This window comes from Myotis davidii, unplaced genomic scaffold, assembly GCF_000327345.1.
Source record: "Myotis davidii unplaced genomic scaffold, ASM32734v1 scaffold425, whole genome shotgun sequence".
Taxonomy (NCBI): domain Eukaryota; kingdom Metazoa; phylum Chordata; class Mammalia; order Chiroptera; family Vespertilionidae; genus Myotis; species Myotis davidii.
The window spans coordinates 3575025-3586661 of NW_006296413.1; the positions used below are offsets into that span (position 1 = coordinate 3575025).

General features: G+C 58.0%; 1 protein-coding gene across 1 annotated transcript in view; it reads right to left on the reverse strand.

Annotated features, from left to right (window-relative positions):
- The window catches only part of SCYL1 (SCY1-like, kinase-like 1), a 20351-nt gene that overhangs the window by 142 nt on the left and 8572 nt on the right, over window positions 1–11637 (reverse strand). The window contains exons 3-18 of the mRNA XM_015568972.1: window positions 11423–11634; window positions 11190–11312; window positions 10887–11113; window positions 10427–10517; window positions 10187–10342; window positions 6921–7079; window positions 5946–6053; window positions 4870–4983; window positions 3073–3228; window positions 2317–2505; window positions 2121–2196; window positions 1697–1861; window positions 1321–1463; window positions 588–659; window positions 286–498; window positions 4–194 (exon numbers count right to left, since the gene is read on the reverse strand). Coding sequence (XP_015424458.1) covers window positions 4–194; window positions 286–498; window positions 588–659; window positions 1321–1463; window positions 1697–1861; window positions 2121–2196; window positions 2317–2505; window positions 3073–3228; window positions 4870–4983; window positions 5946–6053; window positions 6921–7079; window positions 10187–10342; window positions 10427–10517; window positions 10887–11113; window positions 11190–11312; window positions 11423–11634 — 2395 coding nt within the window. The remainder of the gene's footprint in view (window positions 1–3; window positions 195–285; window positions 499–587; window positions 660–1320; window positions 1464–1696; window positions 1862–2120; window positions 2197–2316; window positions 2506–3072; window positions 3229–4869; window positions 4984–5945; window positions 6054–6920; window positions 7080–10186; window positions 10343–10426; window positions 10518–10886; window positions 11114–11189; window positions 11313–11422; window positions 11635–11637) is intronic.

Below are 11637 nucleotides of genomic sequence, written 5' to 3' on the forward strand. Positions count from 1 at the left end.
CGCCTGCCCTGCAACAGGAAGGGGAGGCGGGCTGAGGCCTCGGGACAAGTGGGTCTGACTCCCAGCCCAGGCCTGCTGGAGCGGGAGGCGAGGCCTGCCCTGATGTGCCAGCCCTCCTCGGGGAAGCACTTACGGCTCTCGGTCTCCAGGCCATCATCACCCCAGTTGTCATCACCCCACGAATCAGGTCTTGGCTGGAAAGGAAGCATGGCCTGAATTGGAGACCAGTTCCCTGTGGAGGTCCCTCCCAGGTCTGCACCCTCCCACTGGACTGGAGTTGAGTACCTGGGTGCCAACCTCCCGACGCGCCAACAGGTCAGCAAAGGGGTCGCCTTTGTCACTGGGCTCTGGTCCACCCCAGTTATACTCGCTGGTCAGCTGAGTGCCCTCAGGGGGTGGCTCCTGGGGACTTGGCTCCTGCCAACCCTGCTCCCACGAGCCCTCAGCTTCCCAGCTGCTCCAGTCCGACTCGGGAGATGTGTGGGCAGGGTTGCTGGTCTGCAGAAGAGGAGGAGAGGGTAGCACCAGGCAGGGAGGGGCCAGGCACAGCTTTCCATGCAGACACACACCTGTCCCATCCAGCTCACCTGCCCAGCGCGGCTGGCTTGGCCCCCAGTACTCCAGTTGTCCTGCTGAGCTAATACAGACTCGGCCTCCTGCTACAGTGTGGAAAGGAGAGAAAGACCATAGGACCACCCTCCACCTCCAACCCAAAAGGGCAGGAAGCCCTCCAGCCCCTTCCTAGCCATGGGTTCTGTTTTTAGTTTTGCCTTCACCTCATTTGCTCCTCAAGCCCAGCTTCACATCTATAAGGTGCACACACTGAACCTGGCCTCCGTCACTCTTCTAGGCTGGGAATGAGATCCAGAGTTCCACCCCGTCCCCAGAACTGCAGTCAGGCAGATGGGGAAATTGGGCCCAAAGCCCCACTCCATCCTCAGCCTGTCCTGGACCCCCTCCCCCAGGGAGGACTGCTCTGGACCCAGGCCTGGGAGGACGAGGCCTGGGAGTGGCCTCTCCTTGCTGAGCGCTGGGGCTAGCTGGGCTCTGAAGCAGGTGGAGGGACAGGGACAGGCGAGAGGGAGGTTCACTGGGCTGCTCCAACCCGTGCCCTCCAGCCTCTCACTGCCCACTCTGCTCCCTGGAGGTGAGTGGGAGCTCATCTGCCAGCTCTGGCCACAGTGGCCGCTCCATGTCTACTCACCAGGGATGCAGGCGAGGACAGGCCTGAGACAAGCCAAGCCCACAGGAGCCCCTTGAATGGCAGCCATTGGCCTTTAAGCTGGGGTCCCCCTGGGAGGCCCCCTCAGCCTCACTCACCTCCAAGCTGCCCCAGTCTTCGTCATCCCATCTGTCGGCAGCGCCGCTGTCCTCTGCTGTGTCCTTGCCCTCCTCTTGTGCCTCCCAGTGTCCTGAGGTAACGGGTGTGGGAGGGGCAGGGGTGGGAGCCGGGGCAGGAAGTCCTGGGAAGCAGAGACTCACTGAGTTCCCACACACTGGGGCCCAGAAAAGTCTCAGAACAGGGCAGAGGTTTTTGGGGGTGGGGGCGGAGTGTAGGGAGGGGAATTTCTTAAGGGGACTAGATCCAACCCTGTCCCCTATGGCACTGCCCCAGGGGGAGTCAGACAAGAATAGCTCCTGGGTGCCAGCACCCCCAAACCCTCTGCCACTGACGCAGCCGGTCTGAGACACTCACCCTCCGGCGTGGGTCTTGGGGAGACACTGGGCTCCCCTGGGGCAACCGTGGGGTGTGCACGGATCAGCTTGGAGGTGAGCGAGGAGACCCCTGTCACAGCCCATCCTGCCCAGCTGGCTGCGGCTCCTCCCACTCCAGGGCTGGAGGCGGCATGGACATCCTTCTCTGGGCAGTGATAGGAGAGAGACAGGTGTAGGCGCCTCAGGGGTCCATGGGGAATGTGATAGGGCAACAGAAGGATCTAGAGTGGGCACCCCTTCTCCAGCCTGCCTTCCCTCATCTGCAAGATGGGGGTGGGGAAAGCAGTATCAAGTCTGCTCTCTAGGGTTCTTCCAGCTTTCAGATACTCCAATGAGGTGGAAGGGGGCAAAACACGTAGCAGTCAAGGATGTAGCAGGAGGGAACATGAGTGTGGGCCACTCACCCACTTCGGCCAGCTGGGTGGGGTCCTCTGACACAGACTCCAGTTTGGAAAGGAAACTTCGAATGGCCCTGAAGGCCTGTGGGGTAGCAAGGGGCAGAGCTGGGGCCTCCAGGGCTCCTGTGAGCCCAAGAGGCCAGCTAGGGCCCACACACCCCCCGAGCCCCAGCTCCAGGGCCAGGCCCCATTTATGCCTCACCTGGTCCCGCACAGATTTCTCGGGATCCACCGTGAGGCCACAGAGCACGGGCAGGATTTTGTGGGCGCAGTCATTCATCGAGTAGAGGTTGTGGGTGGCAGCAAAGCCCAGAACACCGGCAACCCGGGACGGTGCGAACGGGTCCTTAGTGGCCCGGCTGAAGGCAGAGGTGAGGACCCTGTGTCTGGTCTGGGGTGGAGCAGGAGAGAGGGCCCCCGAGCGTAGGGTCAGTCCTGGGCCCCAGAACTGCCAGGCCTCACTTCCCAGAGCAGAGGCCGTCCGTCCACAGGGCTCCCAGAGGCTAAGAAATGGGTTAGTCACTAACAAGTGGGGGAGAATTGACTTAAAACTCTGGATCTTGGCTTCTCCTCCCAGATCACTGGACTAACAAGGTGACGGGCCAGAGCAGCAGCTGCCCTGGGGTGGGGGTTGTGCCTCCTTCCCACCTGCCCCACTGACCCAATTCATTCATTCCTGTCAACTATCTGGGCACTGCAGTGTCTGCATTTACAAAGCCTGGCTGAGAGAGTGCACACAGGCTGTGGGGCCCAGCAGGCCTGGGTTCGGTTCCCAGATCCACCACCTACTGGCTGTGTGACCTGGCACAACGCACTCCACCCTCAGACATGAGGGCTGGGAGGACCTAGGCCCGAGGTCTCTGGGAGGAAGATCGTTCACAAACAAGGAGGCCTGGCCCCGGAGGAGGCTGCGGTCCTGTGACAGTGAGCACTCCTGACCGCTGTGCAGGGCACTCACACTGGCGCTGAGGTAGGAGCCGATTTTCCCCAGGCAGACGGTGGTGTTGCAGCGGATGGGGCCCTGCTCGTCCTTGGCCTGCAGCCGAGCGAAGTGCTTCATCAGCTCCACATTGAGGTTGGCCTCGTTCAGCTTCGGGGCCAGGAGCAGCATGGACTGCAGGGAAGGACAGTGGGCATGGTGGGCCACATGAAGAAGGGCCTCCTGGGAGGGTGCAGAGGCCACCAGTGGCCCTGGGCACTGACCTGCCAAAGCCCTCCCAAACCTACCTCCCAACCTGGTCCTGTACCCACAGTGCTGAGGACGGGGACCCCACTTCCCTCTCCCCTTTACGGCCAAACCTCCTAAGTTTGTCTGCACTCCTGTCTCCCACTCTCATCTGCTCTCTCTGGCATGCGTGCAACCCTCCTCGGACTTGCACCCCACACTCTCTACCCGTCGGCTCAGGTGGAGGGCACCAGTGACTCCCATGTCGCTAAATCCAACGGCCAATCTCCATCCTCTCCGAACTCGACCCTCAGCAGCTCTGACACCCTGAGCTCTCCCTCCTCTTTGAAACTTCGGTCTCTGGTCTTCCAGAACCACCCTGTCCTGGTTGCCCTCTGACCCGCCAGCGGCTCCTCCTTGGCCTCCTTTTGCTGAGCTCTGACTGTTCAGACCCCAGAGCCACACGTCAGGCCACGTCTTTTTCACGCCTCACCCAGGTGATCTCACCCTCCCAGGGCTCTGAATGCCGTTAGCCGACAATGCCCAGATGCGCGCCTCTAGCCCAGACTCGTTCCCTAAACTGCACACCTGCATAGCCAGAGGACATCGCCACTGGCTAACAGACATGACCAAGACTCAGCCCAACTCCTCCCGCACACCTGTCCCTCCCGGTCTTCTCAGTAAATGGCAGCTCAACCTTCCAGCTGCAAAAGCCTCGGAGCCTCCGACTCCATATCCACCATCAGCAAATACCATAGAGTCCACCTTCAACATGTGGCCCCGTCTCTCTCCTGCTGCTGCTACCACTCACATCTCAGCCTCCATCCTCTCTCCCTGGGCCTCTGCAACAGACCCTAACAGTACCTTAGCTTCTACCCTTGCTCTGAGGGTCAATTCTCCACACAACACAGCGGTTCTTTTGACCAGGTCAGTGCTCGGCTCCTGTTCCATTGAATGCATCAGCTCCCTGCCACACCCTATGAGGCCCTGGCCCCCAACCCCACCAACCTCTCAGGGCCCACTCCCACACCCAGATGCCTTCAGCCACACTAAATCTCTTGCTGCTACTTCTATACTCCAGGCACTTGCCAGCCTCAGGACCTTTGCACATGCTATTCCTTCTGCAGAAGGCACATTTCCTTCAGATCTCCTCGATCCTTCACCTTTCCTTGAATGACACCTCCTTAGCAAGGTTTACCCTGACTACTGTTTGTAAAACCCTTCTCTTCACATTCTATTACTTCCTAATGTAATACATATTTTTAAATTCTGTTTATTGTCTGCCAAGCCCACACCCCATCCCCTCAAAAGAAGCTCCATGAGAGCAGGGAGTCCGGTCTGCCTGTGCTACCGTATCCCAGTGAGGTGCTCAGCCAGTGTCTACTGAACATAGGACTATAGGCTATGCCCACTTCTCCCCCCACAGCTGCTCAGCTGCACCATGGCCTGGATCCACATGCAGGATGGTGCCTGCCCATCCCATAACCTTTTCAGACTCACAGGCCCAAATCAAGACCTCTGTGTCCTGGGGTAAGCTCCCCCCAACCCTTGGAAAACCAGGGTGGCCACTCTGGGCCTGGCCGCACCCACCTTGACGGTCTGCTCCCGGATGGCAGGGTTGGTGTCCAGGAAGCCATGCACGACGTGGGGAAAGATCTGGGTGTTGACTGTTGGCTCATCGAGGTATTGGATGAACTGCTCCATCTGGCCAAGTGGGAAGCGGGGAAACTCAGTCAGTCCCTCCACCCCCAGCCCAGCCATGGGACCACTCTCGGCTTGGTTTCTCCACCTGGCAGGCACTGGCCCACCAACTGAGTCTCCTGAACCTCCATGTGGAATCTGGCCTCAAGCTAATGAGTGAGAAGAGGCCAGGAGGATGCTGGGAAGAGCTAGGGACTGGGACTGGGAGCGCTTGGACTCTGGTCCTCCTCGGCAAGCCAACTGTGTCACGCCCCCTCAGGCTCCCCACTACTTCTTTCATAAAAGGGGGTATAATCCCCAACCAGACAAGGGATGTGAGGCGGCTGGTACATTTCCTTTTACTGTTTGTATTGATTTTTAGAGAGAAAGGAAGGAAGAGATAGAAACATTGATGAGAGAGAAACATCAATTGGCTGCCTCCAGCACGCCCCCTACTGGGGATCGAGCCCGCAACCCAAGCATGTGCCCTGACTGGGAATCAAACCAGCAACCTCTTGGTTCATGGGTGGACGCTCAGCCTCTGAGCCACACTGGCTGGATGAGGGCTGGTACATTTGTCCACTGGAGAGGGAATACCTGAGAGCCACCGGTATGTCCTAGTTCACAGGGCCCCGCCCGCGATCTCATCAATCTTGTCTGATGCTCCCAGCTGCCCTGGAGTTGGCAGGAGGCATTATCCCTTCTCTAGAGGGCTAAAGTGCTACCGCATCCCCGGGAGGGGCTCAGCCAGTGTCTACTGAACAGAGGCTGGAGATGGGAGCGTTTGAGCCCTGCAGCCGGGGCCGGCTGGGCATTCCCAAAGCTGCCAATGAGCCCTGTGATGATCTCGACTCCAGAGAGCACAGCTTCACTGGTCCCTTACCTGCATGTATGTCTGGGAAGGGGTTTCTAGAGTGCCAGGGCAGGGGCCTCCCCAGCAACCAAGGTGGAGCCTGGGTGGAGTGGAGGGGGCTGGCCGGGGCTACCTGCTGTAGGAGGCGGATGCGCATGGCCCGATCCGTGGATGAGAACATCTTGACCACGACAGGGATGATCTTCTGCTGATACTCCTCAGCACTGAGGAACTTGCCCACCTGAGGGAAGGAGCAGAAAGGGGCTCAGCGATGGCCACAGGACGGGAGATGTCAGTAGGCTCATTTAACTCCTGCTGATCTCCAGGGTGGGAATGGAGTGATGGGGGGGGGGGGGCAGTCACTTCCTCAGCAGCCACTCTGCCCATATTCCATTTCAGTCAGCCCTGCCCTTGACCTTTCTGGGTCAGCCTCTCTGAGGAGGCTGATGGAGGTGCTGCGCCCCTCCCTAAACTCAGGTACCTACGAGCCAAATGCACACACATCTCCGCCTGCAATTTCTGGGGGTTCCCAGTGACAAGGACTTACTTGCTGTCTTCCCTACGCTCTGCACACCAAGTCCCTTCAGGAGAAAGCGTTCTGGTGCCCAGTTAAGGGCAGACTGGGGTCTGAGGAAGGGGATAAAGACCTAGCCCACAGAAGGAGATCACGTGGTCACGAGGGAGGATGGAAAGTGAGGTGGTGAGCAGGTGATCCCCGGGGCCCTGGGAACCAGGATGGGATCACAGGTCCAACAGGAGAAGTGTCTTGGTGACATGGAGGAAGGACTGAGGGCTCTGAAGCCAGATGTCTTTGGAGAAAGAATTTTGGAGGCACAAGGTTTCCCCTCCCCAAAGACCAAAAGTCCCCTCAGCCCCCCTGACAACTGGCCGGCAGGAAGCAACTCCTCATGTGGGCTTGGGTCTGCCCTAACCCACTCCTCATGTGGGCTTGGAGCCTGCCCGTCCCTAGAATGGCTCCGCGGGGCTGGCCCCCAAAATGGGGCCTTCTCTTTTGTGGTTCCGATCCACCAGCCAGTCTCTGGCCCCATAGTTCCTGAGGCCATTAGCCTTGCCGTCTCCCCTCACTGAGGCCCCTGGCCCCGCTCACCTTGAAGAGGGGGGTGAGGACCACAGCCCCCGCATTCCCAAACTCGAAGGCCGTCAGCAGCTGGGGCAGCACCTTGTGGCGGCAGAAATCCTCGGGGAACGTGTCGAGGCTCTTGCTCAGCTCCTGGAAGAACTTCTGCTTCTCAGCTGGCTCTTTGATCTGCAGGAGTGCGGACAGGACAGGGTGCAGGAGGAAGAGAGCAGCCTGGTCATGGCCCTCCCCAGCCACAGGCAAGGACAGGGGGTCACCACAGCCTGAAGAACTTAAGCTTGTGAGTCCAACTGCCTGGGTTCAAATCCCAGGCCTCCCATTTATCAGCCATGTGACCTTGGGCAAGGTTCCTGCATCTGTAAAATGGGAAAGTATACCACCTCCCGGGGTTGTTCTGAGGATCCACCAGAGAATGACATAATTGCCAGCACAGTGCCTGGCACAGCACAGAATCAGTGTCATTCTCATCACTGCCACCTGACCTGTTGCTAGAAAAGCAGCCACTGTGGGGATCAGGCCCTTTATCAGCATTGCCTCTACTCACAACAACCCAAAATGTACCACTAACCCCACCACACAGATGAGGAGACTGAGGCTCAGAGAGGGGAAGAGCTTACCCCATTCCCTGACCCTGGCTGGGTTGGGCACAGCTGCAACCCCACGCTGGGTGGAGCTCACGTGGGAAGACAGGGCTTACTTTACCCCCAGACCTGGTCCTTCCACTCACTGAGCCCAAGGAGCCAGGCTGTCAAATCGGTTTCCTTTAGTCCTAACCCCTCAGAGGCCATAATATCCACAACTTGTACTTCTGGAGGACAGACTACGTGCCAGGCAGGGTTATGTACTAAAACCTTTACACAGATTACATAATCCACCTCCCAACTTTATAAAGGTACCAACATCATCCACATTTAATCCAACAAGGAAGCACCCTGTCCAGTGTGGCTCAGTTGGCTGAATGTTGTTCCATGCACCAAAAGGTCAAGGTTCAATTCCTGATCAGGGCACATATCCAGGTTACAGGTTTGATCCCTGGTCGAGGTGCATATGGGAGGCAACTGATCAATGTCTCTCTCAAATCAATAAAAATATTTTTAAGTCAAAATTTTATTTATTCGTTTATTTATTTTTGTTATTCTTCACCTGAGGATATTTTTTTTCATTGATTTATATGTATATTTTTTTTCATTGATTTTTTTACAGAGAGGAAAGGAGAGAGATAGTCAGAAACATCGATGAGAGAGAAACATCGATCAGCTGCCTCCTGTACATCTCCTACTGGGGATGTGCCCGCAACCCAGGTACATGCCCTTGACCAGAATCGAACCCGGGACCTTTCAGTCCGCAGGCCGACGCTCTATCCACTGAGCCAAACCGGTTTCGGCTTCATTGATTTTTAGAGAGAGTGAAAGGGAAGGCGGGAGGGGGAGAGAAACATCAATGTGAGAGAGATACATCAATTGGTTACCTCCTGCATGTGCCCCGACCAGGCTGGGGATCAAACCTACAATTCTTTGGTACATGAGTCAATGTTCTACCACTGGGCACACTGGCCAAGGCATTAAAAACAAAACAAAAAAAAAACCCAAACATTTTTTTTTAATCGAACAAGGAAGCTGAAGAACAGAGAGGGAAAGGAGCTTGTCCAAATTCACACGCTAAGAATCGGTCGGCCCTGACCGGTTTGGCTCAGTGGATAGAGCGTCGGCCTGCGGACTCAAGGGTCCCAGGTTCGATTCCAGTCAAGGGCAGGTACCTTGGTTGCAGGCACATCCCCAGTAGGGAGTGTGCAGGAGGCAGCTGATTGATGTTTCTCTTTCATCAATGTTTCTAACTCTCTATCCCTCTCCTTTCCTCTCTGTAAAAAATCAATAAAATATATTTTTAAAAAAAAGAATCAGAGAGGAGAGGGGGACCTCGGTTGTGCTGCACCCAGGCGCTGTCATTCTATTCACAAAAGAGGAGGCTAAGGTTCAAGGTCAGCCCCTGAGACTCTAACCCAGTCCTACATGATCCCAAGGTTCCTGTACTCCCTGCTGCACCCTCACCCCCACAGCCACTGCCTAGCCCGGGAGCGTGGTCTCTGGCTGGGGATGAAGAGGACCTGATTGGCTCTCGGGGGCTCTACCAGCATGGGAGGCAGGCTTGGCGCTCCGACAGCAGGGTTCTGGGGAGCCAAAGCCCAGAGAAAGGCCAAACCACATGCAAGGCTGCACATCCAGTCACAGCTGGGCTCTCTCCACCGCTCTGCCACCTGGCCACTGGCCACCCACTCCTACTGGCCAGAAACAGCCCTTTTGCTATGGAGAGCATTTCAAGGAGAAGGGCAGCCCAGCAGACCCAGCCATGTGAGAAGAACTCCACGGAACAGAGGTCCTGCTGCCCCCACGCTGCCCAGGAGGCAGTAGGACTCGGGTGTTTCCAGCTCAGGTCTCCATCCTCCATCCAGGTCTATGGAAGTGCTTGCCACGCCTCCCCCCTCCAGATTCTCAGGCACCTCTGTGTGCCCCCACAGCCGGGTCGGAGCAGCTGCCCAGAGCAGAGCCTCTCTCCTGCACTCCTTAGAACTCTATGGGCCGGCACAGTACTGTCACCCCCATCAGATAAAGAAACAGGTTCAAAGAGGCTCCCTGCTCACCATCTTTCCATTTGCTGTTCCCTCTGCCTGGAACACTCTTCCCCAGTTACCATCCCAGCCGACGTTCACACACTGCAGGTCTCCACTCAGATATCCACTGAGAGAGCCCTTCCCTGAGCACCTGCCTTGCTATTTTCCTCCTGGCGTTCATCCCTCCCGGGGAACTCAGGCCTCCTCATGTATGTGTTTCCTGTCCCTCTTCTCCAACGAGAGTTCCCAAGGAGGGACCTGATCCCTGTTGGATCCTTGAGAGCAGGGATCTGACTCCTTCCTCCGCCCTCCTGCGCACACTGCAGCCCAGCACGGGCATGGCACACATCAGGGATAGCGCCAGCATGTATGAGTGGAGTTAATGGCCAGGAGCAGTCGCTACACACCTACTACGTGCCAGGCACCATACTATGCACGTTAAACTCACTGAATCCTCACCACACCCTTCTAGAAGGTACTGTTATTAGGACTGAGCTTTAGCCAAGGGAGATCACACATAAATGAGAGCAGGAGTTAGGGTTTGAACTCAGAGAGCCCCGCTTCACAGTCCATTGTGGTCTCCGAAGATCTAATTATGAGGTGGCCAGCAGAGTGGGGAGGGGACAGGGTGAGGAGTGCAGGCCCAAAGCCCAGGTGGGTGGCTCACCTGAATCTCTTCCAGGAAGAGGTTGGTCTCCACAAAGCGGTTGTTCATGAACCCACCGGGTGCCCGGCAGTTCTGCAGGAAGCGGGCTGGGTTGGGACGCATCTTGGGGTTGGCTCCAACCAGCTCGCAATAATGGGGCACCAGCGATTTGGGGATCTGTGGGAGAAGGGTCAGCGTCAGGGCAAGGCAGGGCTGGCTGGCTGGCTGGCAGGGAGGGGTTGGGGAGGACCAGACACTCACCTTCCCGGGGTTGCGCAGGGCAGTGGCCCGAGGTAGGGGCCCATTGAAGACTTCCCAGATGAGGCAGCCCAAGCGCCACATGTCGGCTGACCTGAGACAGTGACCAGAGCTGCTGAAGGCCCTGCCACCTGCCAGCAGAGGCCTCCAACCTGCCCTGGGCACCAGCATACACTGCATGGCAGACCCTGGGCTGTGTCCTTCAGCTGATCCTCCCCCATCAGCCCCAATAAGCAGGTTGCATTAGCCCATTTGACAGATGTTAAAAAACGAGGCTCAGAGAAACAAGGGCATCTGTCTCAGGTCACACAACTTCCGAATTCAGAGCTGCCTAACCTCAAAGCCTGCGTTTATCCTGCCACACCCCCCTGAGGACAGCACAGGCCAGGGCAGTGCATGCCAGCCAGTCTAGGGGTCCTGAGGCTGCAGGGACTTCCGGAACAGAGCAGCTTGGGGCACCCACCACGTCTCTCGAACAGCTCTGCCACTGCTATCAGCCAGCTCTGGAGGGTCATACTGCTCCAGCTCCGGGATCCCCTTGCAGGGGGGCGCCCCGCCATTGCCCTGGGCCGAGTACATGTAGTCCAGGCCCCCGAGCTTCCACTCGCCGGCGCGGTCCACAAACACAGCGGCCATGCAGACGTTGTTGTGGATGAGGTTGCAGTCGTTGACCAGGAAGCTGAGGGCTTTCTGGGGGCAGAGGCAGCCATTACAGCCCAGAACCCGCAGCCCCCACGCCGCTCCCACGGCCATGCCCCCGCCTCACCACAATCTGGTGCAGCCCCCAGGACAGCTCCAGCTCCTTGGGGCCACCAGCCTCTGCTCGCGTCCTGAGGTGCACGCCCAGCGGAGTCACGGCCTCTGTCACTATGTGGACGCATTTGTCTGTCTGAGGGGGATACGGGGGGAGGGAGACGGAAAAGGGGGATCACATTCCGGCGCTGAGGCAGGAGGGTGGGCACTGGGAGAAAGTGGGGGCAGAGATGGGGCGGCAAGTACCTCCAGCCCGTCGATGAAGGCCAGAATGTTGGGGTGCCGGAGCGTTTTGAGGCGCTTGAAGGCAGCTTTGGCCGCCTGGGTCTGCTCTTCGGCGCCGGGCTTCACATCGTACACGAAGATGGAGACCGGGCTGCCGGTGGCCTGGGGAGGGCACAGGGGCCTCAGGGTGCGGGCCGGGCCGGGCTGCCCACTCGGCTCCCCGGCGGCCCCAGAGC